We start from the raw sequence: 14811 nt of genomic DNA on the forward strand, positions 1-14811 counted from the left end.
CTGTTGTAGTAGTCCTCGCATTGCACCCTGTGCTTCGCAGATCCTCACTTGCGAGACGTGCACGGTTGACATCTCGCTCCGTTACGCGCCCCAAGTCCCGCCTTGCTCCCCGCTCGACCCGCGCCTCGCCGCTCCGGCGCGCCTGCGAGCGTGCGCAAGCTCTCACAAGAGCTCAGCAACTCGCTGTGACCCGAGTCGACGCGTCCTGGGTCGTTGCGGCTCTGTGGAATGAGCATCGACCCGTCGCTCCTGACGACGGCGGCGATGGACGATGGCGAGGTCGAGCAGGGCCCGCTCGGCGCGGATGAGTTCTACGTCGGTGCGCCCTGCAATCTCTTGCCCGCATCTCGACTCAGTGAACGCTGATCTCGCTCGCCCCACTTCCCGCTTTCCGCTGAATCCGTCAACGGCGCGTTCTCCTCATCGCTAGAGAGCATCCTCGACTACCGCCTGCACGACAACGAGGAATTCTCGCTCGACCGCAGCAGCTGGCCAAACAAGAAGCGCCGCTACGAGCTCCGCTACTTTGTCAAGTGCGTTGCGACTGCGCGCTCCTTGCGCTGCATGAGCAGCGGCTGACCCGTCCCTTGCACGTAGATGGCAGGGCTATGGCGACGACGAGTGCGTGCAGTGCTTTCCGCGCCTCAGCGTGACCGTCCGCTGACCCCTTCCTCCTTCCCACTCGCGCAGGAACTCGTGGGAGCCGCGCGACAACTTTGCTGTGTGGCACAACGCGTACGACCAGCAGCTGCGCGCGATCCGGCGCGCCGACCCGTCCAGACCGTCGCCGGACTAGGTCGCGGCGCAGGCCAAGCGGCAGAACGACGAGTGGCTCCGGGATGAGAAGCAGTGGGCCAAGGCGGCGGCCAAGAAGGTTGTCGGCGACGTGCTGACGGGTAAGGGGAAGGGGAAAGGGAAGGGCAAGCAGAAGGAGACGGAGGCGGACAAGGCGCCGGCGAAGGGGAAGGGCAAGGGCAAGGGCAAGGCGAAGGAGAAGACGCAAAGTCGCGAGGTCGGGCGCTCCGCCTCCACCTCTGCGCTTTCTGCGACTGATCGGCTCTTGCTTGTTGCAGCGCAAGGACTCGGTCGCGAGCGCCTCGCCCGCGCCCGGCACTTCAGGCGCTCGTCCGCCCAAAGCCCCTCGCCAAACCCGCAATTCGCGGCTTGTCGACTCAACGATTGACCAGGACGCCTACAACGAGTTCCTCGCGACCAACGCGCCGAAAGGTCTGAGCGGCCTCCGCTTTACGCCCCCGCCTAAGCACGATGCGGACGGCAACCTCATCGTCTCCTCCGACTACTCTGGCAGCCCCGAGCCGACACTGCAGCAGCAGATCGTGCTTAACGCGTCGCAAGCGCTCGGATTCGCAGGCTCAGACGACGAAGACGACGAGATGGCCGGCTTTGGCGCATCTGGCGCCGTAACACGAACGGAGGAGCATGACTACACAACGCAGGACGGCGACCAGCCGCACCTCGTCCCGCTCGTTCAGCCTCCAGAGCTCCCTTCTTTCCCGACCCAGCTCGGCTTTGCAGACGACAGCGACGAGGACGACGACGTCCAGCCTGCAGCGCCCGGTTCCGCGCCGGCTGCAGCTGCTCAGCATGGATTTGCGGACGACAGCGATGACGACGCCGACGCCGACTATACGGCCGGAGGCGCCTACTTCCCATCACTTACTGCTTCGCGTCCGCCGTCTGCTGCGCCTGCACCTCCCGCTCCCGCCAAGCAGGCGAACGGCTTCGCCGGCTCGTCAGATGATGAGCCGGAAGAGGACTCGTCGACGAGCTTCACCAGGCCGCACCCCGCAAGCCTCGCCGAGGCTATAGCGGCCGTACCCATCAGCGCGGGTCTTTCGGACGAGGGGATCGACGCCGTTGCGCCCGTCCAGCCGTCGGGTTTTGCCGAGAGCGAGGAAGATGAGGAGGCGGGTCCAGCGCCGATGCAGCAGGTCCAGCCGATGCAAGGCTTCGCGGACGAGGACGACGAGGACGAGGCGATGCCCGCACCCGCACCGGAAGTGGCAGCCGCCGCGCCGGTCGCCCCGCCGCAGCCGACCGCGGTACAGGCTGGTGGTGCAGCGCCTGGCTTCGGCGACGATGAGGACAGCGAGCCCGAGCTTCCGCTCGCGCAGAGCGTCAAGGCGCGACCAACGGCCAAGCCGGCGTCACGCACTGCATCAGTCGAGCCTACCCCGGCGCCGGCCGTCCAGTCGACAAAGACGGGTCAGACGCCGGCGGTTCCACACAACAAGGCTTCGACGTCGTCCGCGCCAAGCGCGACGAAACCTCGACCGCACAAACGCCCTTCGCAAGACGACCACCAAGTCGCGTCCGACAAGCCCGCCAAGGTGTCCAAGGTCGTCACGAAGACAACGTTCGTCGATGCGAGCGCAGCGGGCAAGAAGAGCAAGGCAGCGTCGCCAACGCTGCCGCGCCGTCCTCCGCCCAAGCCCGTCGGGCAGAAGCGCACCTCGTCCGACATTCTGCCGACGAGCAAGAAGCGGCGCGTCGTCCATGACGACGAGGAGGAAGAGGCCGACATGTCACCCCCGGTCCTCACGCAGGCGCAGCAGCTCGCTAAGCTGAAAATTCGCAGAGTCGGCGAGGTACCGCCTCCTCGCAAGCCGTCTACGACGAGTGTCGCCCAGTCGCCCACGTCGCCGGACCGCTCGCGTCAGTCTCCAACCGTGTCGAACGAGACATCGTCGCACGGGAGCGGCGCGCAGGCCAAGCGCGCCCACGACCCGTTCAACCAGGGCGTCGCCCGCCCAACGACCGTCGGCGGGTTCGTCAAGCTCAATGGCGACCTGCTCGCCAACAAGAAACTTCCCTCGTTGCTCACGCGCGGCGAGACCGTCCGCTACCCGCCCGAAGTCATCTCCGACGTCGATAAGATTCGCTTCCTCTGGTCTGTCGGTCTCGGTAGCGACCCGCTTAACGGCGTCGAGCACTTTGACGACGACATGTACTTCGAAGGTCGCGCTCGCGAGGCGTTCGTTGTCCTGCCCCCGGATGAGGCGCGCGCCGGCGTCGACAAGCGGGCTCGCGCCCAGGTCAACGACTACCAGGCGCTGCAGCTCCTCCTGACGAGTGTGCCCGGTGTCAAGCAGGCCGACTCGGTGCGCGACTCGGTCCGCGCCGTCTTCGTCCACGTCAACGAGCTCGCGACACTGGGCAAGTTTCCGAGCGAGCCCATCAAGCTTCAGCTCGATCATTTGCGTATCAACGAGGATATTGCGTTCTACGTCTATGGTCAGGGAGACGATGGCAAGCGCGAGCTGCGCCGCTTCTGGCGTCCTTGTGCGTCCCTGCGTTGCTTGCTCCGCTTCTTTGGCTCATCGCCTGCACTCGCAGTCACCGCCTTCACTTTCACGCCCAGTGCCTTCATCCAGGCGCCGGGCGCCCTCACCAACCTCTGCATCAAGGCACCGCGTGCGCACGACTCTTGCTTGCGGTCGCAGTTCCCGTGGGTGCCACTCCAGTACCTCTTGCCCGGTTCCACCCTCGGCGCTCCAGTCGATACCGAAGGTCGCGCCCTGCACCGCCAAATGGAACCGCTGCCTGACCGGTACGGTGTCTCTCTCCCTCTTGTCTGCGATTGCCTGCTCAAAGCGCTCGTCGCGTGCAGTCGATACGCCAAGGTCGTTCTGCACTCGCTCCTCCTGCAGGACCAACTCCCACTCGCCGCTCTCGCGCCGTCTCGCCCGCCGTCAACGAGCAGCACCTCGCTCGTCTTCCCCATGCACAAAGACCAGGCGCCGTACAATCCATCAGTCTGGGAGCAGCTCGCCGAGGTCTACCCGTCCAAGCACCGCCAGATCGGCCTCGAGGAGCTGCAGCATCTCGCGTGCGCGTGGAGGGCCGAGTATCCGCAGATGTGCGCCATGTGTCGAGCGTTCGAACTCTTGACGAAGCTGACCTGGCAGGCGTTCCGCAGCCGCCGTTGGCTCATCATCGCGACGCAGGACGAGATCGACAATGTCGGCACGCGGCTGCCCGGGGTGCGCTCGCTCCAAGCCGTGATGACAGGGATGCCTGTGTACTGACATCCACGAGCTGCAGTTTTACCTCAAGGACGTGCACGAAGCTGCCGGTCTTCTCGACTTCGAGTCGTGACATTTTCTCCTGCTCATCTCTCCAGCATTCCCTCTCTCTCACGCTCTGTGCCGCAGTTCGGCACTCTCGTCCGTCGCCGTCGTTGTCCTCTGTTGTTCCGCTCGCCTACGCAATGCACGCATACTGTCTCGCTGTTCGCTTTCAGGAAGAGGATCTCAGGAGGGCTTCTGTTACCCCGCCTCCCGCGCGACGAATCGCTTCCCGCGGCTGCTAGCGTTCCGTCAATTGTCTCGAAAGAATCACGACGCCGTCAATGCATTTGGCCTAGCTGGCGGACACCGAAGCAATGGAACCGCCTCCCCAGTCGACGGACGACGGAACCCTTGTCCCTCGCAGACATCGCTCGCTATCCTGACAAGGGTCAGACGCTATTTGCAGCTCGAATAGCAGCGCATCAATCCCCTTCACGCGCAGTCGATTGCGCTGCGAGAACCTCCGTCGGCTTCATCGCTTCTCCCCCACACGCATTCACCTATCGCGAGCGCGCGCGACACAGCGCGAATCCAGTCGAGCGGGGTCAGCTCGGCGGTGTAGCCTCGCAATCAGCAACTCAAAGAACCGCTCGCGACCATGTCGTCCGACTCGTCCGTCGCGGTCGCTTCGCTCGGACTCTTCATCCTCGACCGCTTCGAGTGGCGCACGCAGGATGCCGACGGTTCCCTGACGGTCAAGAAGCGCGAGGACGCCATCATCGGCGGCGGCGGGACGTACGCCGTGATCGGGTCTCGCGTCTGGCTGACCGCCGCGCGAGTCGGCATCCTCGTCGACAGAGGGTACGACTGGCCCGCCGAGGTCGAGCGCGAGCTCGAGACGTACGGCAAGGAGATGTGGGTGTACCGTGAGAAGCCGGATGCGCCGACGACGAGGGCGCTGAACCTCTACACGGGCGAGCATCGAGGTGCGCTCCCCTCTTCGCGCCCTCCTGCCATATTCAGCTGATCCAGGGACGATTCGCAGACTTCGAGTACCTCACGCCGCGCGTCCGCCTCGAACCGCAAGACCTTCCCCCTCGCATGCGCACCTCGCAGTACCTGCATTTCGTCTGCTCGCCCACTCGCGCCCGCGTAATCACGTCGCAGCTCTCTCCGCCGCTCAACTCGACGCCCCACTGGCGCCCGCAGTGCGTGTACGAGCCGATCCCAGATCGCTGCGTGCCCGACGAGCTCGAGCCGCTGCGCGCAGTCCTCCCTGTCATCGACGTCTTTTCGCCCAACCACGAAGAGGCCGGCGCGTTCTTTGGCTGGTCGACGGCCGAGGTTGCGCGAGGAGGCCGGGCAGGGATCGAGGAGATTGCAGCGAGGTTCCTCGACGCGGGCGCGAAGGACGTCGTCTTGATCCGGAGCGGACCGCTCGGCGCGTATGCGGTGCGGAGGGGCGAGGAGCGGGGCGTGTGGGTCCCGGCGTACCACTCGTACGAGGATGGGCGCGCGACGGGCAAGGTGGTGGACGTGACGGGCGCCGGCAACTCGTTCCTGGTGCGCAGTGTCTCTCGCTCCTCGATGCACAAGGCGCTGAATCGTCATGCACACACAGGGCGGGCTGATAGGAGGACTCGTGCGGTATCCGGGAGACCTCGTCGCTGCAGTGCAGTGTGCGGCAGTGTCGGTGCGTAGCCACACGCACCCTTGCGAATCTGCCGCACTGACACCGTCGTCTCGCAGGCCTCGTTCGTCATCGAGCAGTTCGGGTTGCCGAAGATGCAGCTCGGCGAGGACGGGACCGAGCGATGGAACGGCGTTGATCCGGCGACCCGGCTTGCAGAGATGCAGGCGCGGCAGGCCGGAGGAGCACGATAGACGGGCGACAGTCGCAATACAACATAGATGAAACAGACACAACAAGCGGCTCGTCCATCCCTCCAGGCCGTGCGAGGTTCTTCCTCCTCATGCTTCCGCAGCCGGCGGTGCATCCGCCGTGCCCGCACCGCCCGCCTCGTACTTTGCGCGGCTCTTGTTGAAGAGCTCCTCCTGCAGCTTGAGCGCCTCTTCCTCGGTCATGCCGTTGCCCGCCGCGCGCTTGGCTTTCTTTGCCTTCTCGCCCTGTTACGTGCACGAGCGTTGAGCAAGGCGGGCATGTGGGCGGTCAGCTAAGCGGAGAGACGGACCTTTGCGAGCTCCTTGTGGTCCTTGAGGACGTCCTCCACCCCCGAGACAAAGTCCTCGAAGCCGAGAGCCTGTTCACGGCGGTGAAGCGGTGTCAGGGACTTGGTCAACGGGAAATGAAAGCACAGGAGGAAGCGCCGAGCGGTCACGGACCTTGAGGGCGGAGACGATGTGGTCGGGAAGCATGGTCTTCTTCGAGTCCTTTTCGCAAATCTCGTTCGCCTCTGACGAGATGGCAAGCACGAACTCTGTGTTGGGAGGAAGGACTCGTTAGTGATGCGTGACGGGCATTCGAGACGGGACGAGGTGGGGAGAGGAGGGGGACGGACCCTTGCAGCACTCTGCGATGAGGTCCTTGACCTCTTTGTTCGCCGTGTAGCCCTCGGGGAGGAGCTCTGTCACGGTGCACGCGTCTGTCAGAGCTGTCGGTGGGGCGGTGGAGCGGCAGAGGGGAGAGGCTCACCCTGGATGAGCTTGTTTACGGTGGCCTTTGGGAGCGAGACGTCGTCGTCGCCGCCGCCGGTGCGAGGTCCTTCGTCGCCCGAGCTCATCGTAGCTTGCGTCTGGGCCCTGCGAGAGCGCGAGGGAGAGGTGCGGCGAGGCTGCGAGGCGACGGCCAGGAGAGGAGCGCGGCGGACGAGTGCCTCGCTCTGTCCACGCGCACAATGTCGATCCAGGCAAGTCGAGCCTCGCACGCAGCAGCTAGCACGGTCCACCCACCGCGCACTGCGCCCCTCCCGCGTCTCCGCGCTGACCTGCTCCTCGTCGTCGTCCCTCCTCAGCCCGTCAACCCAAAGCCGTTCCTCGCAGGGCTCACGGGCAAGCCCATCCTCGTCCGCCTCAAGTGGGGGATGGAGTACAAGGGCTACCTCGTCTCGACCGACAACTACATGAACCTCCAGGTCCGCGTCCCTCCCGCTCCTGCATCCCCTCGACTCGCTCTCCAACTCACGCTCGCACGCACGCGCAGCTCGCAAACACCGAGGAGTACCAGGACGGAGAGAGCGTTGGGTCCCTGGGCGAGGTCTTCATCCGGTCCGTGGCATTCTCGATTCCCCGTGTGATCCGCTCCCGCTGACTTCCATCCACTTACTTGACAGGTGCAACAACGTCCTGCAGTGCGCACCCGTGCTCTCGTCATTGGTGCGATGCTCGGCTGATGCCTCTCTGCCCCCACAGCGTGCGAGCAGCAGAAGAGTAGCGCCTCGCGACCTTGTTTCCACCATCAGCATCGCAAAAGGGGCGCGGATACGGACCCCCTTGTAGGCTGGCCGGGACACCATTGGTCCCGCGACGTGCCATGTAACACCATGATACCTCCCAAACGCGACGCATTGACGAGGAGAGGATCCAAACTCGCGCCGGTCTCTCTCGAGGCGGCCTCTACCATTCGGCATCGACCGCTTCTTTGCTCAAAGCGAACATGTGATACGATCTCTTCCACGGGGCGGCTGACGCACCCTCAAGCAGGCCTCGACGCGCTATGACCGCTATGACTTGACGTGACCTCCCGCCCTCTGCACCGGCTGAGATTGGTCTTTGCGCCACTTGCCGCCCGACCCTCGCGCCGACTCTGCCTAGCGCCTGACAGCGTGGTACGGCTTGTCAAACACCCGCCGTGCTCCTACCGCGTCTTCTACGAAAATCGCCTTTTCCCCCGCGCGGGGTCGAGACGGTCCGGCGCTCCCTCTCTCGCCTTCTCCCGCCTCGCTCGCTCGCTCTTTGCTCTTCATAGTCAGCTGTGAGCGCCGCTTTGCACCTTCGCTCGTGCTCCTCTCATTCTGCCGCCGCCCGCCAGTGGCCCCGACCCATTCGTAATTCGTCCCCACCATGCCGCTCACCGGTGCCGATGTCGCCAAGCACAACAGCAAAGCCAGCCTCTGGATGATCATACACGGCAAGGTGCGTCTTCAGCTCCCGTTTGCTAATCGACCGGCGCTGATCCCGCCCTCTGCAGGTGTACGACCTCACCGAATTCGCGCCGTCGCATCCCGGCGGAGAGCGTATCCTCCTCAAGTACGCCGGCAAGGACGCAACCGAGGAGTACGACCCGATTCACCCGCCGGGGACGATCGACGAGGCGCTCGCGCCGGAGAAGCACCTCGGCGAGGTGGACCTCGCGACGCTCTCGGCGGAGCAGCAGGTCGTCGAGACGGTCAAGCCGCGGCTCGCAGAGGGAGAGGCGCCGCCGTCGCTCGACATGTGCCTGAACCTCGACGACATTGAGCGCGCGGCTGAGAAACTGCTCAAGCCAAAGGCATGGGGTGCGTTGCGTTCCGCCTCCTCTGGCACAAAGATACGCCGAGGTTGCTTCGCTGACCGCTACCGCCCGCAGCCTACTACCGCAGCGCAGCAGACGATGAGAAGAGTGGGTGCAGTCGCCCTGACATTTCTAGAACGCAGCTGACCCGGCTCTCATCGCCACCTCCCAGCCTTCAACTGGAACCGCGACTCGTTCTTCTCGGTCCGCCTGCGCCCGCGCGTCCTGCGCGACGTGACCGAAGTCGACCTGACGACCACGCTGCTGGGCCACCGCTCGAGCCTGCCGATCTACGTCGCGCCGGCTGCGATGGGCAGGCTGGCGCACCCGGAGGGCGAGAAGTGCTTGGCGCGCGTGGCGGCGAGTCAGGGGTTTCCGTACATGGTGAGTATTTTCTTGTTGGCTATCAATTGACGGGGCAGCAGAATCAGAGACTGATGGGATTGCACGCGAAGATTTCGGCAAACGCGTCGGTCAGCTACGAAGAGATCGCGCAGCGGGCAAAGAGCGGGCAGACGCTGTTCTACCAGGTCCGTCCACCGTTGACACTTCTGTCGACGCCGCGGGCACTGACCCTCAACGCGCAGCTCTACGTGAACCGGGACCGCAAGAAGAGCGAGGCGATCCTCGAAAAGGTTGCGAAACTCGGGTACAGGGTGCGTTTCGTGGCACTCGCTTCCATCGCGCTTCGTCTCAAGCGTGTCAGGCGCTGATGTTCTTGGCGTGCGCAGGCCATCTGCGTGACGGTCGATGCGCCCGTAGCAGGGAAGCGGGAGCGAGACGAGCGGGCCAAGCTCGACGAAGAGGCTGTGCGTCAGATCCGTCCTTTCCGTCGTCGTGTTCTGTCTGCCGTACCACACGAGCCCGGGCAATCCGGGCTGACGTTGTCAACGCGCAGGCTGAAGACCCAAACATGCGGAAAGCGGTTGCGAGTACCGTTCCCGGCGCCCCCGACGCACCGCAAGACGAGCCATCCCAGGGCATTGCACAAGCACTCGGCAGGTGTGTTCGCCGTTCTGTTCTCCGTGTCGTCGCTGCCGGTACTTACCTTGCTGTCTCTCCTCGCTCCGCCTGTTCCCGCTTGCGCCCCCTTTGCCGTATACTGTCACTCCGATTCCGCTCCCGCTGATGCCTCGTCTATCGCGGCCGCGTTGTTCAGCTACGTCGACCCGACGCTGAGTTGGGACGACCTCTCGTGGGTCCGGCGCGCATCCGGCGGCCTGCCCATCATCGTCAAGGGCATCCAGTGCGCCGAAGACGCCGCGCTTGCAGCGCACTACGGCGCAAACGCCATCATCCTCTCGAACCACGGCGGGCGGCAGTGCGAGGGCGCGCCGAGCAGCCTCGAGACGCTCCTCGAGATCCGCAAGTTCGAGCCGCGCGTGTTTGACAAGGTCGAGGTGTGGTGCGACGGCGGCTTCAGGCGCGGGACCGACGTGCTCAAGGCACTCGCGCTCGGCGCAAAGGCCGTCGGGATCGGGCGACCCTGTGAGTTCACGCGCGCTCTACCTCGTCCTCGCCTCGTTCTCTGACTCTGCTTCCTCGCGCAGTCATGTACTCGCTCGCGTTCGGCGACGCAGGCGTGCAGAAAGTCGCGACGATCCTAAGGGACGAGCTCGCGCAGAACACGCGTCTCCTCGGCGCCACCTCGCTCGAGCAGGTCGTGCCCGCCATGGTCAACGCCCGTGCGCTTGAGAACGCCATCTACGATGGGCCGTACGAGAGCCCGGTCAAGTCGGTGATGGCCAAGCTGTAGAGCATGCCTAGATTGCTGCACAGATCTGTTTTCGGTGCGCTGTGTTGCGAGCAAAAGCGGCGCGTCGGCAGTCTCGGAAACCGACACCGCCTCGTTCTCTCGTGCTGTCACTTCCGCCACACGCAGAGGGCATAAGCAAGGAGGCAGGTAGCGATGTGTGGCGCTCTTCGCAAAACCTCCCGAGACGAAGAGAAAAGGGGAGCCTGGAGGTTCTCAAGCTTCCGCCGCGCTTCCTGATCACCTCGCGTCTGCAACGATCCAGGTGTGGGAGAACAGTGTCCGATCGAGACAGAGATGCGACTTCTACGAGTGGGTGGCAGCCGAGGCGAGCGCGAGAGAAGAGGAGGGGGGAGAGCCAGAAAAGGAAAAGGAACAACCGTAGGGAGCGAACGAACGATGGTATAGCTGGGTGTCGAGAGGATGCAGTGGACAAGAAAGGCGAAAGATTGGCGCGGGAAAGGGGCGAGGGCGGGGAGAGAGCGTTTACATGACCTGCGGAGGACGGTCCCGAGTCAGTTCTCAGCCCTTAGTCTTCGCGCCACACGCACACACACACACACACAGACACACACACACACACACGCGCGTGCCAGAACCGTGAAAAGGGACGTACGATAGCGGGCTCGAGAATCGAGGTGCCAACGCTCTTGTGGGGCAGAACCGAGGCACCGTTGCAAAAGACCTCATCCTTGATGTTGACGTCGTCGCCGAGCACAGTTGTACCCTCAACGCGTGCCCACTTGCCGACAGAGGAGCTCCAGCCGATGATGGACGACTGGACGAAAGCGTGGTCCTTGATACGCGCGCCGTCGAGGAGGACACAGCGCTGGAGGCGGACGCCCTTTCCGACGATGCAGTTCGGGCCAACGACGACGTTGGGGCCAATGACGGCCGTCGGGTCGACGGTCGCGGTCGGGTGGATGAGGACGTTGCCCGAAACGACGGCGTCGTGCTTGGCCGGGTCGGCGAGCTCGGGCGACTTCTTCGACGTGAGGTGCGACAGGTACAGGCACGTGCCCGTGAGGTAGTCCTTGGGCTGGCCGATGTCCATCCAGAAGCCCTCGAGGTCCATCGAGTGGAGCTGGCGGTCGTTGGCCATGGCGGGGAAGATCTCGCTCTCGATCGACGTCGGCTTGACCTCGATGCGGTCGAGCACGCTCGGGTTGAAGATGTAGATGCCGGCGTTGATGCGGTTGCCGACGTACTCCTTGGGCTTCTCGACGAAGCGGTCGATCGTGCTCTGGCCCGGAACCGTCAGGACGACACCGTACTTGGACGGCTCGTCGACCTTGGTGACCTGGGTGTGCACGAAGCGTCAGCAGGAATGCGCAGAGGGGAGTCAGTGAAGGGCGCGACTCACCATGATGGTGCCCTCACCGCCGTGCGCGAGGTGGAAGTCGCGGAGCTCCTCGAAGGGGTACGAGCAGGTGACGTCCGAGTTGAGGACGAAGAACGGCGCGTCGTCCTTGCCAAGGACGTCGCGGGCGAGGGCGAGAGGGCCGGCTGCGCGAGAAGAAGGTCAGGCGCCGTTTGAGCGCTGAGTGCACGGTTCGCAACGCACCGGTGCCGAGCGGCTCGTTCTCGACGCTGAAGGTGATGGTGATCTGTACAGAGCGAGGTCAGCGTGAGAAACGCGCGTCGAGGCGGAGATGCACCGCCTCTTCGGCTCGACACGGCTTCTCCGGCTCGCGGTTCGCGGATTTCGCTGTCACGCACCCCGTACTTCTCCTCGTACTGCTTGAGCACAGCAATCATGACCTCGGGGCGGCTGCGGGAGGCACGGCGAGGTCAGGACCGGGCGGCGATCGCATCGAAGTTGGGCAAGCGGGCCACCCCCAAGTTCGGGGTTCCTGTGTGCGCGCCAAGCCAGACCGGCTGGCAGGTCGAGCGAGAGTGCGCGACTCACTAGTTGACGGCGAGGACAATGTGCTTGACGCCAGCCTGTGTGCACGGGTCAGCCTCGAGGCGCACGGGACGCAAGCGGTGCGAGGGAGAGGACGCGCCTTGACGAGGTTCTCGACGAGGTGGAGGATGATGGCCTTGTTGGCGAAGGGCACGAGGGGCTTCGGGTACGTCAGCGTCAGGGGACGGAGACGCGTCCCGAAGCCTGTGCATCGCCGCGAGGAGGAACGTTTCAGCGACGAGGTCCAGCCACGACGACGCGGGTGCGCAGCGCAGCGCGTGCGAAGATCTGCGAGGAGCGAGACGCACCGCCAACGAGAATAAGAGCCTTGAGATCGCCGGGCATGGTGCTAGAGGTGCAGACAAGCTGTGCGGGAGGGTCGAGGAAAGAGGGCAAGAGGGTGCGAGAGCGCAGCGGGTGAGCGGCGCGTGTCCGGCCTCAGAGACGCGCCCTGAGCGCGCTGCAGCTGGTGAAACTCACGCGGGGGTCGAAGAAAACAAGAACGAAAGGACGGCTGGAGAAGTGCAGAGCACGGGAACCAAGGAAGCGCAACAGCAAACGGGGCAAGGAGCAACGAAAGAGGCACCGGAATCGACGACGAGACGAGGTACCTACGCCGCGTCGCCGACGCGCCTCGACTTGCCCTCTCCGCGCCCGCCCGCCGCCCTCCCGCCTTGCCCAAACACAACGCGCTGCGCACCGCTGCACGTGTACCACCTCGTCGCACCACCAGCTCTCGCTCTAGTTCTCGCCGCACTCGCTCCGCAAGACGTGCCAGCTCGCCGCCCCCCTCTCCCCGCGTGGCCCGCGCGCGGAAGCACCCTCGATTCTTTCCTTTACCCCGCATTGTCTCTCCTCGCAAACAAAAACGCGCGTCACGCTCCAGCGTCTCCACAGCCTCGCTCGTTCGCTCGAGGCAAGTCGGCGCATCGCCGGCCATCTCTCATCAACCTCGGTTTCATTTCGCATCGCAAAAAATCGCACATCGCTCTCCACAGCGCACGCAGTCGCGTCCATCCTGCCGCTTCGGTAGGGTGAGAAAACATGCATTGCTCGATGATCGTAACCTCAAGCGATGGGGTCTGTGTGCCGTCGCGGCAACAGACGGTCGCGCTCTGTCTGCCCGCTTTCGTCATCCTGCGCGCACCCCTCGTCGCGGTTGTGTCGGTACAGGACGAAATGCTGCACGATGAAGACGACGTCGAACCCGAGCGTGAGGAAGCTCAGGCCCCTGCATTGCGTGTGCACGTGCGGGGTCAGTGAGTGCAGCGTGACGAGGACGCGAAAGGAGTGCGTGCGGAAACGTACAATTTGCCAGGATTGCCCGTGATGCCTCGCCAGTCGTTGTCCAGCAAGGAGTCGAGGACGAGTTGCGCTCTGTCGGAGTGTCAGGAGTGTCTTCTCACAATGCGGTGCACAAGAAGCACGCACAGCGAAAGCGTCCCGCCAGTAAAGTCGAGCAGGATGTTCTCGATGCTCCACCCGACGGTCGATTTGCGGCGGTAGTTGAGCCAGACCTGCGCCATTTGCGTGAGCACACCAGTGACAGATGCCCGAGAAATGTGAGCGCACCTGCGGCACCATCTTTGCGCCCGAGATGTAGAGCTTGATGTAGGACAACCAGAGGACGAGGTCAAGCTCGACAAACTTGCCTGCGCTGACGAGCACGCCGCCGATCGCAATTGACGCAAAGAGGAAGCTCAGGACCCCGCGGTTAATGTCAGACACGCGCTGGTTGGCATCACGCTTGTAGACAAAGCTCTGCCCGAGGGTGAAGAGCGAGAGGGCGAGGGCGTGAACCGCAAAGGCGATGTCATTGGGCTGCACTTGCGGGTAATGGCCGTTGTGACGCTCGCTGTACTGCTGGCGGACTCTTGGCGAGGCATACAGCGCGATATTGAATACCTGTGCGCATTGAGGTGGTTAGAAGCGCGGCGACAAACGCCAGGACGGCGGGCGCAGAGAGATCCGAATCGCACGGTGTAGCAAGCGAAGCCAAGTGGATTCAAGCTGAGAAAGTCCTGCAATGGTCGAGCGCATGAGCAATCCGCCTGAGTCCGTCAGAATGCTGACGGATCCGCTCACCATGCTCATGCCGCTGACCGATTTTCTCCGCCAGTTCAGGATTGCTTGAGGGTAGAAGCTGGGCAAGGGTGTGCAAAGTCGATGGGCCACAATGAGTTCACAGTGCACGTGAGGAGCCGCAGAAGATGCGCGATTGCCGTGGAGATGGAGGCAAGGGTGGGAGAGCAGATGTCAGCCTGCGCGTTCCCGTGCTCTGGCAGACCACCGGACGCACGAGAGGGACCAGGCGGCGGTGTAGACCCATCCCATGAAGCTGTCCGAGCGAGAGCACAGCGCGTAAGCATTGGGAGCAAGCACGAGCGGAGTGGGGAGCGGGACAAGACTCGCTGGGACACGGCAGACCAGAAGCTGAGCATCTCTTCGCGCCCGTTCAAGCCGGTCTAGCCGGGTCAGGAGCGCAGCAGTGCGAGCGAAGTGGGTGGACCAGCTTCATCAGCTCGCGAGCTCTGAGGGCGACGGCGGCTCCGCTCTCTCCCTTCCCACGCACTCCGCCTGGTCTGAGCAGTGTGCGTCAGGCGCAACTACGAGACTGGCAGGGACCAGGACTGACCCTGCTTCACGCCTTACGCCACCTCTCGCCTCGTCT

At 64.1% G+C, this 14811-nt stretch overlaps 7 protein-coding genes across 7 annotated transcripts; 4 read left to right on the forward strand and 3 right to left on the reverse strand.

Moving 5' to 3' along the window:
* Window positions 1-228: 228 nt before the first annotated feature.
* JCM10292_006284 (uncharacterized protein) lies at window positions 229-4119 on the forward strand (the record flags this gene model as incomplete). Its single annotated transcript, XM_076649825.1, has 10 exons — window positions 229-319; window positions 431-533; window positions 598-621; window positions 691-721; window positions 797-1012; window positions 1074-3303; window positions 3358-3571; window positions 3632-3880; window positions 3941-4004; window positions 4066-4119. 10 exons carry the CDS (start codon window positions 229-231, stop codon window positions 4117-4119), a joined length of 3276 nt encoding a protein of 1091 aa, XP_076504640.1.
* A 570-nt stretch (window positions 4120-4689) lies between these two features.
* Window positions 4690-5915, forward strand: MAK32 (Mak32p; the record flags this gene model as incomplete). The annotated part of the gene is made up of 4 exons (XM_076649826.1): window positions 4690-5017; window positions 5077-5594; window positions 5653-5724; window positions 5781-5915. The coding sequence occupies 4 exons, from the start codon at window positions 4690-4692 to the stop codon at window positions 5913-5915; spliced, it is 1053 nt and encodes a 350-aa protein (XP_076504641.1).
* Window positions 5916-6002: 87 nt separating this feature from the next.
* JCM10292_006286 (uncharacterized protein) lies at window positions 6003-6772 on the reverse strand (the record flags this gene model as incomplete). Its single annotated transcript, XM_076649827.1, has 5 exons — window positions 6003-6158; window positions 6224-6292; window positions 6375-6469; window positions 6551-6616; window positions 6685-6772. The coding sequence occupies 5 exons, from the start codon at window positions 6770-6772 to the stop codon at window positions 6003-6005; spliced, it is 474 nt and encodes a 157-aa protein (XP_076504642.1).
* Window positions 6773-6886: 114 nt separating this feature from the next.
* Window positions 6887-7422, forward strand: JCM10292_006287 (small nuclear ribonucleoprotein F; the record flags this gene model as incomplete). Its single annotated transcript, XM_076649828.1, has 4 exons — window positions 6887-7123; window positions 7192-7256; window positions 7322-7339; window positions 7401-7422. 4 exons carry the CDS (start codon window positions 6887-6889, stop codon window positions 7420-7422), a joined length of 342 nt encoding a protein of 113 aa, XP_076504643.1.
* A 629-nt stretch (window positions 7423-8051) lies between these two features.
* On the forward strand, window positions 8052-10237 carry JCM10292_006288 (FMN-dependent alpha-hydroxy acid dehydrogenase; the record flags this gene model as incomplete). The annotated part of the gene is made up of 10 exons (XM_076649829.1): window positions 8052-8123; window positions 8179-8485; window positions 8557-8589; window positions 8654-8865; window positions 8937-9011; window positions 9069-9137; window positions 9213-9290; window positions 9380-9483; window positions 9641-9969; window positions 10032-10237. 10 exons carry the CDS (start codon window positions 8052-8054, stop codon window positions 10235-10237), a joined length of 1485 nt encoding a protein of 494 aa, XP_076504644.1.
* A 483-nt stretch (window positions 10238-10720) lies between these two features.
* On the reverse strand, window positions 10721-12485 carry PSA1 (mannose-1-phosphate guanylyltransferase; the record flags this gene model as incomplete). The annotated part of the gene is made up of 8 exons (XM_076649830.1): window positions 10721-10729; window positions 10851-11534; window positions 11598-11740; window positions 11799-11841; window positions 11954-12005; window positions 12144-12178; window positions 12241-12344; window positions 12449-12485. 8 exons carry the CDS (start codon window positions 12483-12485, stop codon window positions 10721-10723), a joined length of 1107 nt encoding a protein of 368 aa, XP_076504645.1.
* A 266-nt stretch (window positions 12486-12751) lies between these two features.
* Window positions 12752-14581, reverse strand: ERS1 (cystinosin-like protein ERS1; the record flags this gene model as incomplete). The annotated part of the gene is made up of 9 exons (XM_076649831.1): window positions 12752-12842; window positions 13288-13371; window positions 13449-13517; window positions 13572-13657; window positions 13713-14045; window positions 14120-14161; window positions 14226-14283; window positions 14440-14478; window positions 14553-14581. 9 exons carry the CDS (start codon window positions 14579-14581, stop codon window positions 12752-12754), a joined length of 831 nt encoding a protein of 276 aa, XP_076504646.1.
* Between the last annotated feature and the right edge of the window lie 230 nt (window positions 14582-14811).

Source organism: Rhodotorula paludigena, assembly GCF_050403205.1.
Source record: "Rhodotorula paludigena JCM10292 DNA, Rt_paludigena_JCM10292v1_ctg28, whole genome shotgun sequence".
In the NCBI taxonomy this organism is placed as follows: Eukaryota; Fungi; Basidiomycota; class Microbotryomycetes; order Sporidiobolales; family Sporidiobolaceae; genus Rhodotorula; species Rhodotorula paludigena.